Source organism: Anoplolepis gracilipes, chromosome 14 (assembly GCF_047496725.1).
Source record: "Anoplolepis gracilipes chromosome 14, ASM4749672v1, whole genome shotgun sequence".
Taxonomy (NCBI): Eukaryota; Metazoa; Arthropoda; class Insecta; order Hymenoptera; family Formicidae; genus Anoplolepis; species Anoplolepis gracilipes.
This window is the reverse complement of record NC_132983.1, coordinates 7,041,256-7,065,000: the sequence shown is the minus strand read 5'-3', so window position 1 is coordinate 7,065,000 and position 23,745 is coordinate 7,041,256. Positions and strand designations below refer to the sequence as shown.

Here is a 23,745-nt window from a genome sequence, read left to right as displayed (position 1 = left end):
AATATCACTGTAATAATACGATAATATTATTGTAATAATATTATATTTTTAACAATACTTTGTCGGTGATGCAAGTTACTGGTTTTGTTTACACCGAGCACTTGATACGCGTACTAAGTACTATACTAGCCAATCATAGTCATTCTTTTAAAGAATGGAATGATTGTGATTGGCCAGTAGTACTTATTGTTAGTGCGCGTACCAAAGTATCAGTGTACATATAAGTGTTCATTTTCTAAAAGTTTCTATCCTGTTTACTTTGTGACTGATTAATTTTTGCGAAAAATACCGAAAGACGTCAATTTTGTTTTTAAGAGGAACGTATAAATACGATGAATGCAACGGTATTACTTCATCGTCTTCGCAGGGGTAGCCACACCTTCAAAAATCTTAAATGGCAATAGGGGTCAAATGGTATATCATTTTAAAGGTCTTTTGATTCTCGTTACAACCGCGTTTGTTTTTTTTTTTCCTTTTTTTCCTTTAATTTGTGTATTAATTTGAGAATATTTTTCGAGAAATCGTACTAGAAAGTTTCAGGTATTAGAAAAACAATTTTAGATGCAAAGATACAATTTAGAGTAAATTTATTTATTTTACATGTTATTTTAAATGTTCAAAATGTTCTTCATTATTTGCTAAATAATAATAAAGACGATTCTCAAACTCTAAGCAAACATTTTTTTAAAAATATCTGTTGGAATGGTTCTACATTCCTATACAATTCTTCGAAGCAACTCATTCATATTTTCTACTGGTATTTTATAAACAACAGATTTTAAGTGTCTCCACAGAAAGAAATCCAGAGGAGTCCAGAGAAGTTAAATCCGGAGATTCTTGGTATCTCCGCGTGGTTAGATCTCCGGACACTTAAAATCTGTTGTTTATAAAACACCAGTAGAAAATATTACGGGGACTTAGCTGAGACACTACCGTATCTCTTGATGAATAATTTGCGTCCAAGAATTGTACAGGAATGTAAAGCCATTCCAGCAGATACCTTTAAAAAAATGTTCTTTTAGAGTTTGAGAATCGTTTTTATTATTATTTAGCAAATAAGGAAGAACATTTTGAATATTTAAAATAACATGTAAAATAAATAAATTTACTCTAAATTGTATCTTTTCATCTAAAATTTTTTTTCTTATATGTATACCTGAAACTTTCTAGTACGATTTCTCGATAAATATTTACTTAAATTTAAAAAAAACGAACGCGGCTGTAAAGAGAATCAAAAGACCTTTAAAATAATATGCCACCCTTATTGCCATTTAAAATTTTTGAAGGGGTAGCTACTCCTGCGAAGACGATGAAGCAATACCGTTGCATTTATCATATTTATACGTCCCCTTCGATAACAAAATTAACTTCTTTCGGTATTTTTCATAAAAATTAATCGGTCACAAAATAAATAGAGTGGAAACGTCTCAAATAAACGCTCTGTATAAGGCCATTAAAGTCACTACCTAATAAGCAAGAAACCGGAACTTAATGTTTTGAAATATTGATTGTGTGTATTTTATAAACATTCTTATATAATGTTTTATAAATGGTTTCAAAATGTTACCTAATAATATAATAATATTATATATATAAAACTACCTCTATTATTTATAAAATGTTTAAGAAATATTATTTCAAATATTTTTTAATGTTACTTTTAATGTTTATGCAATATGATTATTTAATATTATTTAACGTTTATATAATTATTTCTAACATAAGATATTAATTCCTTCATATATCACTAATATGTGGCGTATTATCTTTTAAGTTTTTCCCTATTCAAATTTTTATCACTAACGATTTAAGTCTACAAAACGAAACTTTTACAATCAAAGTCTAATAATTATTTTCATTAGTTTAATTTTCGATTTGAACTCAAAATTCTGAATATTAAACGTGTTTAAAACACTAAGTAAATAAGAAATTATCCATTTATTACCTATTTAAAACACTAAGTAAATAAGAAATTATCCGTTTATACGAATTTAAAGCAAAAGATCGATTTCTACATAAAAATTTAATTTAAAAATAAAAAATTAGGCGGAAGTCTTTCTAATTAAATTTAATTATTTAAATTGAATTATTTTTTATATTATTTTTTTACTTAATTACACATTGGATTATTTATCCTCTATTCAGAGACAAATATCTTAAGAATCATTATTTTCTGTAATAACAACTTATATTATTGTAATAACATTATATGAATAATTTTTTGCTTATTAGGTTATTGATTTTATATATGATTTAATTTTATGAAAAACATTATTACAATGTTTAAAAAACATAAATGCATTATTATTTTACAAGGACATAGCATTTGTTATTCGAAACCTTTGAACGTGTGCCAAAGTATATATGTTCATAATAATATTGCATATAACATTAAAAACTTTACACATTTTAAACATTAAAAACATATTTGAAAAAACGTTCCTATATATTAGTGAATATAATCGTTATAATAATATTGTAGCAATGATTTTTTGCTTATTAGGTAGATTTACAAAGTACTGCAATTGGTGAATAAACCGCCATTATGACTCCAATTTCCCTGCGATTTTTGCATCTTTCGATGCAGCAGCCTGATATTTTTGTCGACACACAATATATGTAAGATTATACACACAACAAATTCAAGTTAAGAAAATGCCTATTAATGCATTAATGTTAGATAATTTATATAAAGTGTATTTAAACTATCCGACAATTTGAGTTCAGCAAACAATAAATGTAGATGCAATGAATTGCAGTATACTTTGTAAATCTAATATAGACGTATAATATATAGACTGCACGTTCCCGATGTCTTCAATTGTTAAGACAAAAATCAAAAAATAGAAAAAGAGTATACTTTAGAGCACCGTCTAGTTTTTCTAACGTTATTTGTCAAATAAAACTATCTTTGTCACACCAACCGGTGATCCGAAACATGCTCTCTCTGTTCAATTTTTGACGTTTGTTGCTGTTGAGCCGAACGCACAGTGTCTATATATACTATATAAATCTATATACATATGTGCGGGTGCGTGCGGGTGCGTGCGTGCGTGCGTGCGTGCGTGCGTGCGTGCGCGCGCGCGCGTGCGTGTGTGTGTGCGTGTGTGTGTGTGTGTGTGTGTACATATATATACATACTACCGTCAGAAAGTTTGGGACCAAAGTAATAAATAAAGATCACAGAAAAAATACAAAATAAAAATGCTTTAAATTATAAACATATTAAACTTTATTTTTAAAAGAAATAATACATAGTAGTCAAAACAAATAATAAAAGTTTTTAATTTATGAAAAATCACTGAACACTTCTTATAAAAAAATCCACTCTTTTTCTCTATAACTTTCAAACAACACTAGACATCCTATCAATTAGTTTTTTTATTGTCTCATTGTCTATAGCGTTCCACTTCCTCTTTATAATATCTCCTATAAAAACCTTTCAGTTTACTTAATACTTAATTGATAACAACGGCTTTTTAAACGCCTCGAAAAAATAATTTGTTTTTACACGCTGAGGCATGACATTCTACTGATTGTTTCTTTTTTGATTAATAGTTATAGCATTATGTTATATAATATATTGTAATACCGCAAAAGTAAAAATAGTTTGCATTACTTTTTGAGAAGAAATTATAAATTAAATTTATAAATTTTTTTGGTCTTAAACTTTTTGATGGTAGTATGTGTGTGTATGTATATATATATATAATAACTTTATATATGCAAATGCATTCGCGTAGATACAACATGATGATTGGGTAACTTGTAAAGTTACTAGATTCGATAGACATATAATATGTATATATATATATATATATATATATATATATATATATATATAGTAACTTTACAAGTTACCCAATCATCATGTTGTATCTACGCGAATGCATTTGCATATATAAAGTTATTATTTGTGCGCGCCATCACGTGTCTATTATGACATAGAAGAAAATGTAAATATTAACATTTACATCATTTAATAATATTTACATTATGAAACAGATATGAAATTAGTATTCGTGAAGACATATATGAAGAGATGCGAAAATTAACATAACTAAATTTAAAGAAATACTAAAACAATCATCAAATTCATGACGTTTTTCTGATCTTTAACAATAACCGTTAATTATTTTGTGGTCTCCCTCCTTCTCCCTCTCCTGCTCTGCCTCCCTCTCTCACCCCTTCCCCCTCTCCCCTTGCCCTCGGCCCCTCCTCTCACTTTACTTGTGTATGTGTATATGTATATAAAAAAAGAGGATACAATATTTTATTTATGTAAGTATATGTATATTAACAATATACTTAAAGTCATTTATCTAAGATATATAATATTTTAATAAATTATTAAAGTTCTCTTTTTAATAATTTATTACAACTATAACAAAAATTTAGGCAGTATTAAATTATATACAGTATATTAAATTTGATAGAAAAACATCGTTTTATACTAACAATAAGTTGTATGTTTTATGCTAAATTGCGGTTGTTTATTTTTTATAGCTATATAAGTTATGACAAAGTTTAACCGCGAAATATTAGCGCATTTGTTATAGCATATATACTATTTAAAATGTATAGAAAAGTAACTTGGACAAAAAATAATTTAACTTGTAATGTAATTTTTAATCAAAATAATTTTACACACAATATTACAAAAATAGCTTTTAAATGCTGCTTTATCCTCAAATATTTATCTAAAAATATCTAAATATTTATCTAAATGCCTCCTATAGATTGTTTCAATATTTATCTACAATATTTCTTATAAAATGTCTTTTATATAGAAAGAAAAATATTTTATTTTTTTATTTTAAAATTTTATCTTTTATTTTGTTAATTGCCTTATTTATTATTTCCATATTATATTATGTCTTATTTATTATTTCTAATTATTATTATTTTATTTATAAGTAATTTTGAATTTCTTAAAACACACATTACCGATATTATATATTGCAGATCTGTATGTATTTTAGATTCAAAAATTAGATTTATTACTTTTAATTTTATTATTTGTATTATACTATTATTTATATTATACAAACACAAATTATTTTGAACTATATTCTAGACTCTAATAATGCCCCCAAAAAAGTGAAAATTGATCTGTAAGTATTTGGGGTTTAGTGAATTATTTTTTCATTATTTCATTTAAGTAAAACTAAAAAATCTAAAACAATAATTATAATATATATTGTATATATATTGTATATATATATTGTATATATATATATATATATATATATATATATATATATATATATATATAAAGCAAAAAAAATCGTCTATAATTATTTTTTTACAATTGGTTACATTTTGTCGTATTAAAAAATGTTTTAAAAACTGTTAATCATATTGTGTGTGTGTGTGTATGTATGTGTGTATCTTTTTAAAAAAATACTAATTTTTATTGTACCTACTAATAATGCAGAACCAATAACTTTACTCTATATTTTTTATTAGATGTTCTTCTAGAAATATTTTAGTTGCGTTCAGTTTTTTTTTGTAATAGTAACAGAGTAAAATTATTTAATATATGTATAAATAATAAAATATTATATTATTATATTAGATGATTAATATAAAGATGAGAATTTAAAAACACACAATATAAAAGCGAATAGCGTGCAAAAAATAAGGAATAGCTTAAAAAATTAAAAAATAAAATAGCAAAAAAAATTGATTCGTATCTATCTGTTTAATTAATTATATGTATATCCTTAAATCTAAAATAAAAAAGATAAATTTCTTTTTCTCTTTTATAAAAAAATAAGATATGCCAAAGTGATTTTTTTTCCCATTTCACATTTGACGTTTAATTAAATATTACAGTCAAATATATATATAAAGATTCACGCACCTGACGTAACATACTTGACCTTTGATTCCTCGACTGAGTAAAGTCGCTAAACCGTTGAGCCTGAAGCTGCCTCTGCGAACCAACGAGGGATCCGCGATCATGGATTACGCTGATTATGCTCGATTTGACGTCGCTATGTGGAAAAAATAGCCGCCAGACGAAATTCTTGAGCGCGATGCGAAAATCCTTAAGATGATACGCGTAGAGAAGTGGATTGCCGACCGAGTTGAGGTGCGAGAGTATGATGCAGAAATTCATTAGGAGATCGTTCACCTTGCACTTGGGGCAAAAGGCCATCACGCAGTTTATCGTGTACAACGGAAACCAGCAGACGATGAAGAAGAGGACGATACGCGAGAGATTCTGCGTAGCCTTGACCTCCCGTTTGCGCGCTGCGCCAAGCACACGCAGCATCGTTCCTGTCGTTTGACAGGAACCGCCGAGACGCAGACCGGCGAGACGGCGAACGGCACCGCCACCGCCACCGCCAGGAGAGTCCACCGTGACGATTTGCTGTAGCTGCAATCGTCGTACCTGTTACATTTCTCTTAACTATTTCTCGTATTTTACTATTTGCCATGTCGGCATTCAGCCTCTTGCGTGCGACTGACCTGTTTTACGATCACCCGATATATGTGGGCGTAGAACGCAGCGATTAACAAAGCGGGGAAGATTATTGTGGCGAAGTATAGAAATACGAGGTAGTCGTAGTCCATAACTTCAGTGAAAATACATCTGTGATCGCTCGTTTCGCCGGCGTTCCATCCGAACAATGGCAGAAACCCCACTAAAGTACCCGCTATCCAACATACGCATATTATACCTGAAAACGAGTGTTTTTTCTGTCAATCATCACTAGAAGAAATCCGCAATGTAATTCAAAGTGACCTATACAACACAGAAAGGCCAAAGGACATCTTAAAGATATCTAAAAGACAATGAACCGTTTTTAAGTCATCTTTTAGTCGTCTTTTAGGGACATGTGCTATCTCAGGATTCTATCTATTATTATAATATATGTACGTGAAAATCAAAGTAATCGATGAGATGTAACTTTTCGCAAGATTTACCTTTTCTATCAATTTACTCAAGAACGTGGTAACATCTCGTCCCTAAATATACAAGGTGTCCCACTTTAATTCCTCCAGTCGAATATCTCGAAAGTAAAAATGTATAACTGCTAGTTGCAAATTCAGATTGTTTCTTAAAGATAACTATGCGTTTTCTTTACACCAATTGATTCGTCTGATTATTCTGTGCATAAAAGTATTAGGGTAAGATAATCGAGAAATGAATATTTTACGAGATATCTTGTATTTTATGTCAAAATATTGCAACTTTGAAGCCTTATAACTCGAAAAGTGATTAATGAAAAAACATTTTATCATAGTGTTTTGGAAAACTCTCAAGATATTTTGGAAAATTCTCTACAAGAGAATATGCAATAATATATAGGGTGTTCCATTTAAGAAATTCAAAAAGACCTTTATGTGACCTTCATGTGACTCTTCAAGGTCAAACTAATGGCACCATCTTATATCCCCCTAGAAACTGTACAACTTTTGTCTGAAACATTTTTTCGAATTTTTCATATTTTTCGAGATATTTCACTGGAGGAATTAAAATGGGACACCCTGTATATAAAAAATCAAGCAATGCTTCTGTGTGTATCATTACTGGACTGACCGGCTTTCTCAGCTATAACTGAAGAATAGTTAATTATTTTCTCTTAAACAATTTTAAAAAACTCAATGATACTAGAGAAATAATTAAAATTTTCCGACTACATTGATATCACGCTGATGACAATTAATGCATCCATTGTAGAGATGTACATCTTACAATTAGTATGCAATTTTCTGACTGATTTGTGCTGTTCAGACATTTTTCTTTGCAAGACGCCTTGAAGCATAGATTTCAGGTGTATGCCATTAAAAGTCGCGTTCAGTACTTTCGTGCCATACATTAGTGACCGTGTCAACACTACCACACCCGCACTATCTCACCCATACCTGCACTCACTCACATTACCTTATTCACATTACTCACACCCACACTATCACATTCACGGAGGAAAGAAATAACAGGAGAGAGTGTCAAGGGGGTCGTGCAAACAGCAAGGTAGTGAATCTGATTGGTTACGTATAGATCCGCCATATGCAGTGGCGTAATGAATATTTCAATACATTCACTACAATAAGTTCGGTGTCATTGGTTTGGCGTGTATGTGATTCTGAATGTGAGCACCCAAAATCAACAAGTTGCATATATGCCTACAACTTGTTCAAAAATGTTGGATATGGTCAGTAATACGGTTTCTTAAGGGACTTATTTACGCACAGAAAATTATCGCATTATTAAATTGACTGTACTGTCGGACACAATATAGCGCGTTAGCTACCCTTGCCCCTTATAATTGATGTGGAAACTCCTTTCCTATGACGCTCCCTCCTGTTATTTCTTTCCTCCATGATCACATCTACACCAACCCTACCCTCATCCATACCAACACTACCTCGCACTCACATTATCTTACATATACGCGCGCACGCATACACGCACATACATACACACACATAAGAATTGGTCAAATTTTTTATTTTTTTTTTAATAAGTTACCTATGTCACTGATTGAAACTTTTAAGGCGAGTAATCAAGAGACGTGATAGCGTCTCGCGCTAAATGTATATAAAAAAAACCTGTCTATATTGTTTAATGGATGCACGGTCATAATTAATAATTAATTTTTTTCATTAAACAAATTAAACAAAAAACAAGACATATTTATTTATCGTACAAAAATCTGATATCCGCTGAATATATATATATATATGTATAAGTATAAGTATCTTTTCAATCCAAATGGTATAAAAAAGTACTGAAATCAAAAATTAAATATAATATATTTAAAATTTTTTCCAATATAAAATGTAAGTTTAAAATACACAAAAATGGAATCTCTCCTACCAAAATAAATTTTTTTTATAAAAATGACAATAAAACAAAATATAATTTAAAAATGATAAGAAAATATGTTTAAATTACAAAAGTATTTAAACATGTTTGAAGTTCTTTATATATATAAAAACATTAGAAAAATATATTAACTAAAATTACAATCTTACTAATTATAAAAATAAAAAAATTGCTCTTAAAAGTTATTTGGAATTTTAAAGCAAGCAGCAAATCGTGTCAAAGAGAAAATTCGAACGGGGTGTCCAACATTGGCATAGTTAATTTGCCAAAATCTGAATCTTACAATTAGCCATATCAAAATCTGAATCTAACTACGAAGAAATGATACATTGAATATTTTGATTAATTCTACTAACTCATTACGTAGTCGTCTGTGGAACTTTGCATTGCACAAGTTAAATACATAATAGAGAGAATATGGTGCTTTAGAAACGTTCGATAAAACTCTTCTTGGTATTATATGGAACTGATTGAAATATTAACAATTAAATAGATGGGTGTTAATTAAATTAGATATCAAAAAATAAAATCACAAAAAGTAATTAAATCGATGGATAAAAATTCGACAAATATATTTTTAAATCAATAATTAACAATTATTATTCAGAAAGACCACAAGAACTTAAATCATTAAATTAAATTTATATGTATATATATATATATATATAATTTCCCAAAGGGTATGTTACAAAAGATAAAATCTAAGATTTTATTCATTATGTCCAACAGCATATAGTTAGCAGGCTGAGCATATTTTTTTTATTTAATGGATAAATAAATTTTTTAATAAAGGAGCGCGCTAACATGTCGATGGTGGACATGTTCGAATTTTACTTTTGACACAATTTGCTGCTTGCTCCAAAATTCAAAAAATGACTTAAATAATAATATTTCTTTCTTAAATTTCTTTTTATAATTCCTTTTATAATAAAATCGTTATTTTAGTTTATATATTTTTCTATAATGTCATTTTTATGTATTAATAGTTTTAAATATGTCTGAACTTTTTTGTAATTTTACACATTTTATTTTCTTGCCATTTTTAATTTATTGTTATTTTTGTAAAAAATTTATTTTGGTAGAAAAATTCCATTTTTGTGTATTTTAAACATACATTTTTTATTTTAAAGAATTTTCAATATATTTAATTATCGTTGAAAATATTTATCAGTATTTTACTGTATATAAAATATATTTTAGTATTTTTTCATATCATTTACTATTTACTTGGATTCAAAATATATATATATATATATATATATATATATATATATATACATATATGTATATATATGTATATGCATATATATATAGGGTGTCCTGGTAAAGGTAGGCAATCTCTGGTGAGTATGTAAAGCAGGTAAAAATAACCCTATAAGTTTCTATAAAATTTTTTTCTATAGTGCATTTCTACCGAAATATTTGTCTCTAAATTTTAAATTTGAGAATCATTTTTCTTAAATAACTTTTATATTATTTTGTAAATCTTAATAATGAATAAGAACCTTTTTTATTATTAAGTAAAGATCTTTAAAATAGTGTGAGAGATTTTTTGATATCATCTCGGACAGCCAGAATTGGATCACCTGTAAGTTGTTAAACTTACAAAATTTTAAAGCAGGTGGGCTTTTCTATTTTTAAATTATGTTTTTAGATTCTTCACATTTTTCTCTAAGAAAAAGGTATTCTTGTTTCATTTCGTTAAAACTAAATGTTTCCAAGAAAAACGCATTTGATCGATATAAAGTAAACCTTTATTTGTAATAATTGAATAATGATTTTCAAAATAATACAAAATTACATTGTGTATTAAAGAGAGAACAATTACTTGAAAAAAATTATTTATTACTGTGAACAAATAAGAAATGACCCTAGGATATTATAACGGGTGCAGCAGTCATCAATTTGTCGTGCACGGGAATATGTTAAAGTCGGTGGAAGTCATTTCGAATATTTTTTTTTAATTTGACTAAATTCGTTTTCTTTTAAATAAATTTTAATACACAATATAATTTTGTATCATTTTGAAAATTATTATTCATTTATTACGAATAAAGGTTTACTTTATATTGATCAAATGTTTTTCTTGGAAACATTTAGTTTTAACGAAATGAAAAACAAAAATACCTTTTTCTTAGAGAAAGATGTGAAGAATCTAAAAACATAATTTGAAAATAAAAAAGCCTACCGGCTTTAAAATTTTGTAAGTTAAGGCTCCTGAGTACTCACGGCAGCCATATTGAATTCGCGACGCGAGGCGAGAAAATACAGCCTGATTTGTCTTGCGTGCCATTTTTAAATAAAAAGATATTCGAATAAAACCATACAACAGATCGTTTTAGCACACTTGAAAAAATATACGGACACTAATCCTTTCCTTTGACAATTAAGAAATAATCGTAAATTGAGGTCGAAACTAACCCGAAAAATGCGAGAAAACACGTGTTTTTACAACTGTCAAAAGAAGTGTAAAATGCTTCTTCACCTTGCACAGTTTATGTCCGTAAATTTTTACAGGTTTCATTAATACATTAAACATCACAGCACTATCGTAAAGCAAATAATCACGAAGCAAGACGCAATATAAATTGAGCTGTCATTTCTCGCTTCTGACATATTTCCCAAAAGAGAGACAGAACTATATGTCGCCACCGTCAGCATCGAAGTTTCGCGGCGAATACTCAAGAGCCTTAATAGACTTACAGATGATCCGATTATGGCTCTCCAAGATGATATCAAAAAATCTATCACACTATTTTAAAGATCTTCACTTAATAATAAAAAAAGTTCTTATACATTATTAAGATCTAAAAAGTAATATAAAAGTTATTTAGGAAAAATAATTCTCTTTAAACTTTAGAGACTCGATAGAAATTTATAGGGTTATTTTTACCTGCTCTACATGTCCACGAGAGATTGCCCACTTTTACCTTATATACAGGATGCGCTGCTAGAATCCGGACAAAAGAAGTTTTTTTTCGAAAAAGGCACATATTAAATTCAACTTCAAACATACAGAAAAATGCTTTTACATACATGTTGGTGGGTTCTTTCGGAATCCCTTTTATTCAATATAATCTCCCTGTGTTATTATCTTCTCGATTCAGTCCCTGAACCGCTTGCGCGCGGTCCATTTCCGCAAACGCTGCTTCAATAGCGGTTCGGAAGAAAGCCATATTAGGGTGACTTGTTAGTAACCCTTTTACTAACGCCCCATACATAATAGTCCAGGGGATTCAAGGGGCTGTTAAGAGGCCAGAAGTCCTTGGACCAAAAGAGCTTGACGTGATCTGACAGTCAATTTTGCACCAAATGGCTGGTGTGAGCGGGTGCACCGTCTTACTGTGCACTTCTTGAGCGATTTGACGCACAATTCTTTCGCTTACCTTCAAAGTGTATGCTAATTTTCGAAGAGATGTCCCCGGATCCTCCGAAAACAGCTCTTGAACTCTGTTTATGAGCTCCGGCGTTTTTGTACTTCTCTGCCGCTTATGTATCTTTTTTGCTGGGGTGGCGGATTCTTCTTTAGACTTCTCTAAAGCCGTATACTTTTGTATAATGTCGTAACTACTGATCGGCGGTATTAAAAGAAATTAATTATTTCAAGCGATATCCGTTCGGCGCAAAGGCTTTCGATTATCGCTCATCTTCGGTTATATTCTGCATTATGCAACAATTCCGTTATTTTTTGTTTACGAACTTTTTACCCACATATGTGTCTACATTAGTGCCACATAGCACATCCGGTGGAATTATAATATAGCGAGAACTTCAAATCGAATTTTGTCCAGATTCTAGCGGCGCATCCTGTATATATATATATATATATATATATATATATATATATATATATATCTGTATATATAGAACGCTTCTTTTACATTTTTAATGTTTTTTTAGAGGATTTTTTATACAATCTCAACAAGAGATTCAGAATATTAAAAGGATTGTTTGAAATTAGGTAAATAAATGAGAAATTGTCAATCGACTGTTTATTTGAGACAAAAAATCGGAATTTAATTTTTATATAAATTAAACCTCAAGTTTTAAATTATTTTTATATTATTTGTTTCATTATGACCTAACCGTTAGTGTTATATGTAACTATGATTTCAAATAGCATATGTCCCTAAAAGACATGTCTAAAAAAATCGACTTAAAAACTTCTATTGTTTTTTTTAGAAAGCTCTTTAATATGTCTTTTGGCCTTTTTATGCTATCTAAGATGTAACAATAATATAATATATGTTATATTACATATTATATTTATGAATGAGAAATTACAACCAACTGGTAGCTGCTTATTCTCGAGAAAACATCTATATAATCAAATATATAGTCAATAATATCAAATATATATGATTAAACGTACATTTTTATGTTTCATAGAATAAACTTATTGTTTAATTACTTAATATTATTGTTTCAACATAACGAGCTTATTAATCATTGTTATATTAGTAATTATGTTCATAAAATAATTTATATACATTGTTTATTTCTTCTCTCTTCTTCCTATATACTATATACTGCTCTCTAGTAATTCAATGCATTGACTCCATATTGGCTAAACATGGATTATTATGTTGAGAGTGCATTGGTCAATATTTTTCAATGTAAAGCCAATATTGATCATAAAATAATTGCAAATGTACTATACTAATGTACATCAATAATTATATAATATTAAATTTAATTGAAAGTTCTTATATAATTATATTAATAATTAAAATATAATTATATTTTATATTAATATAATTATTTATTAATACGATTAAGGTATATTAATATAATTAATATTAATATATAATTAATATAATATATAAATCTATTCTACAAACAAATTTACATTGCTCTTTATTTTTTGATTATACTCTCCATGATTTGGAAAAATTGTTTGTTCGAGTTGGTTCGAGAAAAAATTAATGCATTGATCGGATATTAAAATTCAATATTAGCTATAAAAAAGCATTCACAGTTTACGATATTAATCCAATGTTAGAGAAAAATAGTCAACATCCAATATAAAAACTAGATAAATATTATTATGCAATATTGGTCCAGTGCCATTGTGTTTCTGAAATAATATTGGCTTAACAAGAGAAGACAAGTAGCTTATCCAAGTAGCGGATGAGTAACCTCACAAGACGACATAATGACGTCTATTTTAATCATTTTGGTTTATGGCGCAATTAATAATAGACGTTTAAATAAAAGACGTCATTTCGAAGACGCCCTAAACTCCATCCAATAAAATCCTTTTGTAATAATCCTTTTGTATTGGAGTTTATTTGGTTACGCTTATGCATAACACGCTATTCACTATCTATATCTGTGTTCAAGTTTTTGTCATAGACAAAAATATATAAAGCCTGGCTAAATATACAAAATACGGCTAATAAGATTGTATAACAACTTCTAATAGTTAATTTTTCGGAAAGTATTTATATTACTTATAATTATTTATATTAATCAGATTCAAAATCCATTTTCGGTCAAACATATGTTCATGACAAATTAAATTTAATCGCTTTCAAAGCGATCAATCCTACTTTATTCAAAGACGCTATAAAAGAGTCTATTTAATATTAACTATAATATTCACTTTTGTTTATCTATATTACATTAATATGTTATTATATACTAATATTGTGATTAATCAAAAAATGACATCCCGTAGATGTAACATTTCGACATTATTTTCTCATGAGACTTAAGATGTTTAATTGGTGACCAAAATTTACCGTCATTATGACGTCATTTTGCTACTTTTTTATTATTGGTTCCGCATAATTAATGTTCAATATAAAAAAGTGAGTGAATATTATTACTTAACATTGGTCCAATACTATTGGAGCAATATTGCTACTTAGACATATTAGCTAAATAAGAGAAAGTGTCCACCTTATAATATTTGATCAATGTTGAGGATCAATTCACTACCAATATAATATTAGATTTACATTATTTCCTAATATTGTGCCAATATATTATGCTATTAGATAAAGCCATTAATTAGTCCTATTAGAAATTTGATTATTCTACGTGTTATTAAGATCTAATAATTCAAAGATCCAAATAATTTATTTATAAAGATTTAGCCTGTCTTAATCATAAACAATTCGTGTGCTAAAATTAAAAAAAGAGCGCAATGTTTCAAGAGTCTATTTATCTCCCAATTCAACTTAAGTGGAAACATAAATCTCTATATATATATAATCTATATATAATCTCTCCTATCAAGTAAAACTTTCTTTATTTTTTAAATTTTAGCGTAGTGTTTGGTCAATATAGTATATACATTTACTATGTCCATGGAACAGAAAGAAACACATAAAGATTTCTGTTCAATACTTATATCTATATTTTGTCAGTATTTTATATAAGTATTTATATCAATCCGCGCGTGTGTGTATGTGTGTATGTACACGCTCACAAACGGATTCGTCTTAATGTGATTGTCACACGATGCGATTTAAAATAGATGTGGCATGAATGAAATTACGCAACAATACCATGTAATTATTGACTTGCCGTATTTGTATTTGTTATATTTGTGCATGTAATTTGGAAAGACGGAAGAAAATTACGTAACTACCAGCTTACATAGCCTTCTTGTTTCTTTCATTAATATCACTGTATTAGTTAATAACATATCTAAAGATCTAATTTAACTCTTCCTTTGTAACTGATCCTTAACTAAACAAGTCTGCAATTGAATGGTTAAGTTATTACATAGGTGTCTAACCCATAAGTTCTATTATTAGAATAATATATAAATATAACTTGCCAATGATTTTTATCAGTTCGATTTATTAGTTCATTTAAATTACTGAATCTTAATTATTTGAATACAGATTTATTTATAGTAAAAAAACAAAAAAAAATCAAATTAATTCACGTAATTATGTAATCGTTACGCTGTGATTGAGTTTCCGTTGTTCCTCGTGGGAGTGGAAGAACGACACCTTGGATCAACGTGCGGATCATCGTCCCACCATTAATCTCACCACACGAGACACGAGCGATATCAAGTATCAAATTAATAACGTTACAGCTGCGAGGGGTTATTACCTTACCTATGGCAGTTTTGGTGCGTACAGTGCGCGAATATCTCATTGGATGTAGTATCGCCCAATAACGATCAACGGACACTGCCACCAAACAAAAGATGCTGATGGTGCAGAGAACGATAAGGACCGATACGGTGAACAGACAGGCATGTAGATTCGTCGGTAGGCCAATGCTCGCAAGGATCGCGAACGGGATCGCAAACAGACCGACGAGCAAATCGGCCGCCGCTAGTGAGATGATATAGTAATTGGTACGTCTGCGTAGCTTTCGTTCTTTGCCGAATACGATGATCACCATGCCATTGCCTAAAACGGCGCAGATCGCCACCAGAATCTCGCAGACGGTATACGGCAGGTTCAGCTTCGCGTCCACAAACGACGCATTCGTTGGGACGAAATGATCCAAATAAACTAATGTCGAGTCGGTCGCATTCGACGCGAATCCCATCGCAACTGTTACTGTTAGACAAGGTTTTATTAGCGCCGATGCACGTGAATGATTCTCGTCGTTACTCTTCGAGCTTCAAGCATGGTACTATATATATATATATATATATACATGTGTGTGTGTGTGTGTAATTTCTTTTCTGGTTTTATAAGCAGTCAATCTTCTCTCATGACTCTTCGATAGTTTTGATAATTAATTATATTCTTAAATTTTTTTTTCAATTTTATGAAGTTTTTCTTTCGACGATCTGCTCACATCAGAGAAAATGGATGAGCGATCGATCGGTCGCTCATTCGTCTCGCGTGATATGCTAACGGACGTCGTGTTTCCCGTCCATTTACTTATAAAAGGAACAGCAGGAATCGAGTTACGTGAGCGCGTAAGATGAATTTCCGCGCGATATCATCTAATAGGGCTGTATTTTCTGTCACGCGAATTCGTAGACACATCATCATGTCACGAAGTAAAGCGAGGAAACTGTCTTCATATTCATGCTTTACATCACGCTTATTCTCATGCTCACGTATAATTTTTATCATTCACTATATTTCTCGATAAGTCGGTTTTCAGAGAAAACTGTGTTACATTGAACAGACAGACAAATAAACATTAATTAAAAAGTATGAATCCTATCTCGGAATCATTCATACCAAAATTCTCAGCAATCGCGAATTCAAGAGCTTTGTTACACTTATATTAATTCTTTGCGTTATTTATATACATCATCAAAAGAGCGAGAAAAAAATAAAATTTCCACTTCTCGATAAGAGAAAATCGATCGATTATCTTGGCTATTAATATTTATGTAAATTCTGTTGTATTATGTTTGATATGTATGTAGTATTAATTAACTCGATACACATAGGACTCTTTCTTCCGCAACACGCGACCGTAAAGCACCGAAGTAGAAGCAAAGCGTCCGCCTTCGCAACCCCGTGGTGTGTGACTGAGGTATTCCTTGTGACAGTAGAAAACATGACGGAGGTGGAGGTGGAATCTCCAGCGCGTGTTCTCGTGCTTGCGTTTTCCCTTCCGCCTTTTCGTTATCGAAACTTCAACGCGGGAAAGCCTTATTTTACGCGTTTTATGTTGCATTCGACCGTATGATCGTGTAATATCGATATATTACAGACAGATGTGATAAGCAACTTCATTTTAAACAAAATAAAAACTATATTTGATAGAAACGAACTCATCGATGTAAAATTGTATTTTTTAACCTGCTTTTATCTCTCACTTTAACATATTAATTGCATTCTATATCTATATCAAAATAAAACGAAATTAAAACAACTATTAAATGAACAGTCGCAATATCAGAAAGGAGTAAGGTGCAATCAGACATTCTTTTGTTTAGATAGTATGAGATTGATTACATCTTCAGTATTACATCGATAAAACGTGAACTGTTGTATGTTGAGTTGATAGCTGCTTGTAACAAGTACAATATTGTCTATAGTGGTTACGAAAAAAAAAATATTCCATATCTGACGTAACTCATTATCCTTGCTTATGACCATACAATACATTGTATTTGCATAAAAGCATGAGCAGCAGATAATAACAAAGAAAAAAATCAATAATACTTACATATATAGAAATATTCAGATTTAAAAGAAAATTATTTTTCGTCTGGTTCTTTCCATCTTGCTTCATAATAAATATCATTTATACGTAACATTTAATTATTGCTATATATTTTATGAAAATATAATTTAAATTAAATTAAACACATCTTACAAAATATATAATTATTTTTCCGAATATCAAAACGTAAAGATTTGTATTAATTTACTTTTGCAGATATCACCAGTAATATTTCTCGATAATCAACAATAAAGAAAAAAGTGCAACGAGAGCTTGATGTAAAATATGTAAAATATATCATAATATATATAATCTCTAGCAAAAATAATTTATCGTAAGAGTATTTATAGTTTGATTTTATATGATCCTCGCATGTTAAGTATTTCTGTGACATTTAAAGGCGATGCGATGGCCATCAACCGTATAATTTATAGGTATTATACGTGCGTATAATGATGAGTCGCAAACGCGAGAAATCATTTGATGGGACGCGAACCGAGCATTTGATATCGCCCGACATTCTAGACATCGATAAGATGGGGGAGAAGGGAAATAGGGATAGAATTACTGTCAAGGTTAACCGAATTTAATAAATTAGTCTGCACGTTAGTCACTCTCTTTCTCTCTCTCTCTCTCTCTCTCTTTTACGAATAATACGTTTTTGATATTTGCATACCAAGACATGCGCGCGTACACACACATACATATATATATATATATATATATATATATGTATATATATATATATATATATATATATGTATGTATATATTTATTTGAAGTACAGTATCTCTCCTTCTTCCCCATCGTGGTTGCAATAAACATCGCTCTTCCTGACCACGAATATCAATGTGAATATTTCATGAGCTCTCATGTCCAATGTGTTTTTTACTAAATTGTAAAACAGCAGAGTATTTCAATAGTCAAATATTTGTTATCTTTTCATTTTTAACTTTTATTGTATCTTGTATCAATTCATCTTATACATTTTTTGAAATTTTATAATAATACTTAAAGAAGAAAATTGCAAAATGCGACTTAATGAAAAACTAAAATATTACAGAGTGTGTTATGCGCATCGTTTATATTTCTTTATGGAGTAGACTATTATATACATATATATAATTTTATTGATCTCCTCAAAGTTATAAATAATCTATTTACAAAAGCAATCATTCTCCATCAACTAAACTCCTTACAAATTAACTTCTTATAAACTTACAAAAACTAATTCTTACCCATATAGCACATAATGTAACAGCATTATCATAGAAATATTATTTTTCTATTGCAATAATGCAAAATATTGATAAAATGTTACAGAAATATTACAGTAATATTAAAATGTCTGCCAAAAAAGTCACAGTAATATAATAGTGACATATCACATTTGTATTATTGTAATATTTATGTAATATTTATACATATAATACATATAATATTTGAAAGAATTAGATCATTTTAATATTTTTATATTACAAATATATTGATTTTTTAAAATTGAATATCATTGTTCATTCTTTTATTAACAAAATAATATACTTAACCAAATGTACATCATTTTATAAAAAATAAAAATTATTTTAATATAAGTTTAGACAGAGTAATATTACCCGCAATTTTTTAAAAATTGTAAAAACATTGCAAAAGCTTATAAAATTCCATATAAAGATGAATTTATTATTTTACCAATATTACATGCAATTGTACCTTACCAAGAATTATATATGCATAATAAATTATCTCAATAATATTTTTGTGTAATTTAATTATATATGTATGTATATGTATAATTTTATAATTACGAATATATGTTTCATTAATATTACTCAAACGTATTATATATTTATAATATAGAGTAAAATATATTTATTATTAATAAAAATATATATCATTTTAATAAAAAAAAATATATTTATAAGATTATAAAACAATGTACATTATCTCTGAATTGTTATTTATACTTTAATATGAGATATATAACGTTTTAAGTAGGAAGGTGATGACTTTCTAATGCTAATAAGATGTCATTAAAATAGATGTCATTTAAGTACGTCACTTTAAATTAAATATTATAATGCAATTATTTTGTTATCCTTTACAGCACGAAATATTGTTAAAATATTGCATGAATATTTCAATATTACGACATATTACAAATATTGCAATAGTATCCAAATATTATAAATTTAATATTTTATCGGAGATATTGCAAAATATTATTGTTATATTATAATGCAATCACATATCTCGCTAATTCGTTTACTTATCGCTGACGTACTATACGTTTATCTATTTCGTATTCAAGTTTTTTTCATGAGAGTATCTGAAGACTGCAAACACACCTAAATAACGTTATTTTTTTATCTTTTCTAGCTTAATTTCCGATACAATCTACAGGAAATTCAAATACCTGGTAAAAAATTTTTATATATAATCAGATAAAATTATACAATCTAATTATACAAATTTATATACGAAATTTGTCCATTTTATATATAATTATATATAATTATACATAAAATGTTGCAGCATTGTGTATAAGTATGTATAAGCTTACATATACCTAATTCTAATTGCAGCTATCAATCCATTTATATATAAATATACGTAACGTTTTATACGGTGTCATCTATAATTATACATATTTTTACACAATTGTATAGAATCCTGTATAATTATATTCAATTCTGCATAACTATACATAAGAAATTTTTTATCGGGTATCGAACTAATGGTTTCAAAATCGGACAAATAAGTATTATGCAAATAATAAATATTCTCTAATATCTTATGAATCTTGTAAATATTGTATTTACATTGCAGAAATATACATGTAATACGATTTGAAATATATTAGTATCATTACAAAAATATTGCACAATATAGTTTGAGAGCGGACATATCTATATTGTGGCAAGCTTTCAAAAATATTGCATGCAATATTCCAATCTTACAAAACAATATTCCTGCAATATTTCAACTATATATCGTGCTGTAGGGGATATTACTTTGTAATATTATAGAATAATATGTATGATATATTATTGCAATATTACACTAATATAACTGTAATATTTTAATGTTATTGATAAAGTGTAATATATATCAGTAATATTTCTGTAATATTATTAAAATGCGTACTATTCTCATTACATTGCAATATTTCTGTAATATTGCTATTATATTACGTGCTATATGGGTGTATACGAATTTATTATTAGCATTCCGTTTTATTGCTTTTATATAACATTGATATGAAAAATGTTTACTTTGTGTGTCATGAATCAAGATAATTCAGATTGCAGAATATAAGCTTTGTTTCTCTGTTATCCACAATCTGTTCACACATACACAGAATACAATCGCAGTTGTTCGTCATCAAAATCAAGATTAATTATTCATAATAGTTGTACGATATAATTTGTGAAGCCATTGCGGCGTCTGAAAAAAACAGCGGAAAGCTGTTCAACTTGATACTCTCATTCGCTGGTGGCTTTAACGAACAGTGAACGAGTCCATTCGTGATAATTCTTACATATTCATTGTCCGTAACTGGCATATAACAGAGTGCTTGACATTGCATAAAGGATCTCTAATTGCGCTGCGAAGCTAAATGACCTCTCTCTCTCTCTCTCTCTTTTTCTCTCTTGCGAGCAGCAACCTCTCGATGAACGCGATCCAAATCGAAAATAGGTCATGTTCGTGTTACATCGTGTGTTACCATGTAAACACACCCTTGAATATACTACCGAGTATCTAATGGTTTAATACGACTAATGCGTCACGCCGGAAGATGTGCTTAATTTCAGTGCCGTACTTCCGATCGCCTGATCCACCAGTAAGACCAATTGATGTGAAAGAGCTAAATAAATTTGAAAAACAAAAGCCACGCAGTAATATCTCGCAAGTTAGCAGAAATTGGCAGGAAAACAAAACATGGCGGGAAAATAAGACAAGTAATTTTGTGGCAAAGTATAGAGTATATTTTATTAATTAATAAGTTTCTTTTCATTGGTTTTTAATGTTTATATGTGAAATTTTATTTACTGTTTTTAAGTTCGTTAAAATTATGCATGAGAAAGAATTTCTACAGATTAATATAATAATGATTAAAACCTGAATAAAAACCATATATGATAAAAACACAATTTTATACAAATGCTTGAGTTTCGTAATATAATTGAGTTTTGTAATAAACAATAGTCTAAAAAAAAAGAATGAGCAAAATGTCATTTCTCTCTCTCTAAAAAGCATATGCATAATTTATTCTAGTACAGCCAATTTTGCAAATAATCAGCCAGTTTGCAACAATATATATTTTTGTAACTTTTTAACTATTTTTATTTAATATCCCGGTGAAAAATGACAGATCGAAAAGATATATGGCTATTAGATATCTAATAAAGTATTCGATATATAGTTTTTACGATTTATATTTCTTAATGTGAACTATCTAGCTAGCATTTAAACATATTATGCGCATCCGAATTTACAAGCACCGTAAATGTTCATATAAATATGCTCAAACGAGTAAAAGTTTAACGAAGCAGGAACGAAAGAAAGTAGGGAAGCGCGTGGAAAGTAACACGAGCTTTACTTATTGCAGAAGTAACAAAGATCAGCTGTTTTACTAGGAAAGACACATGCAAAAAAGAGAGAGAAAGAGAGAAAGTTGTAAAAAACGCACGGAGTACGTTGCGATATCTAAAAAAAATCTAATTAAAAACTACCCTCTAACAAATGCACAAAGTATACGCGCATGTCATGCTTAGTAACCGCATGCTTTATTTTTATTACATGCCGCGCGTGACATGAAATTGTACAAATTAACACATATAAAAAAAGATCAGTGAATTGTAATTTATGATATTAATATAAAATTATATATAAATAATGTAATTTATATATAAATAATAATATAATTATATATTAATTTTAATATAAATTTAATATAAATAATTAACTTTATAAAAAAATTAAAATTAAAATTAATTTTTCTTTTCTTATATGTATATTTCTTCACATTTTATAAGAAAATTATTTTATATATATTCGATTTTCTAATATTCGAAAATAAAGGTTAATTTTTTATTCTTAAGTGCAAGAATTAATTTTTTAAAATCAATTTTATTTGCATACTTATTTTATATGATTTTTAAAATTGAGAATTATTAAAAAATTTTGTATATGCACAAATGGATGTATTTTCATTTTGTGACTAAATAAGCTGTCTGATAAATTTACAATTTGTCTTGGAAGACATAAAAAAATCAATTTCATTCTTTTTATTCGAAAAATCGAGTTTTGTATATTTCTTTACCAATCTAATCACTATTTATATATCGTGCACGTGAAAAATTTAATTAAAATTGAGTTATTTTACAATGATTAAAAAGGAGAATTAATCGCTGTATTTGGCGCATCGCGTATCGATTTTGTGTAAATTTTTAATTTCTTTTATGTGCACTTAAAGCTTTATCGATCGATGACTAGCGTCAATTTCGAATTCAATTTGTCTAATGAGACAAATGCAAGCTTATTTTCTCGGTGTATGCATTATGTTGATTAAGTTCGTTTAGATCGCTACGCTGATCAAAGTAGATCACGACAATCATTGTTTTTCTTTCTTGTTTTTCCGCGTTTCCTCTATTTTTAATACGTAAGACAATTGTATACTATATATCTGACTATAAAGTATGGACTGCTAACGCAAACTTTAGGTCTGTTATTAATACTAAGCGCTTGCAGCGTTATAAAATATCAATAAGAAAATGGCGAACTAATATAGAAAT

At 28.7% G+C, this 23,745-nt stretch overlaps 1 protein-coding gene across 1 annotated transcript in view; it reads right to left on the bottom strand.

Moving 5' to 3' along the window:
* The window catches only part of LOC140673404 (adenosine receptor A2b), a 19,373-nt gene extending 2,065 nt beyond the window's left edge, over window positions 1–17,308 (bottom strand). Inside the window, 3 exon segments of the mRNA XM_072906371.1 lie at window positions 5,867–6,385; window positions 6,478–6,689; window positions 15,922–17,308. Coding sequence (XP_072762472.1) covers window positions 5,867–6,385; window positions 6,478–6,689; window positions 15,922–16,363 — 1,173 coding nt within the window. The 5' untranslated portion in view covers window positions 16,364–17,308.
* Between the last annotated feature and the right edge of the window lie 6,437 nt (window positions 17,309–23,745).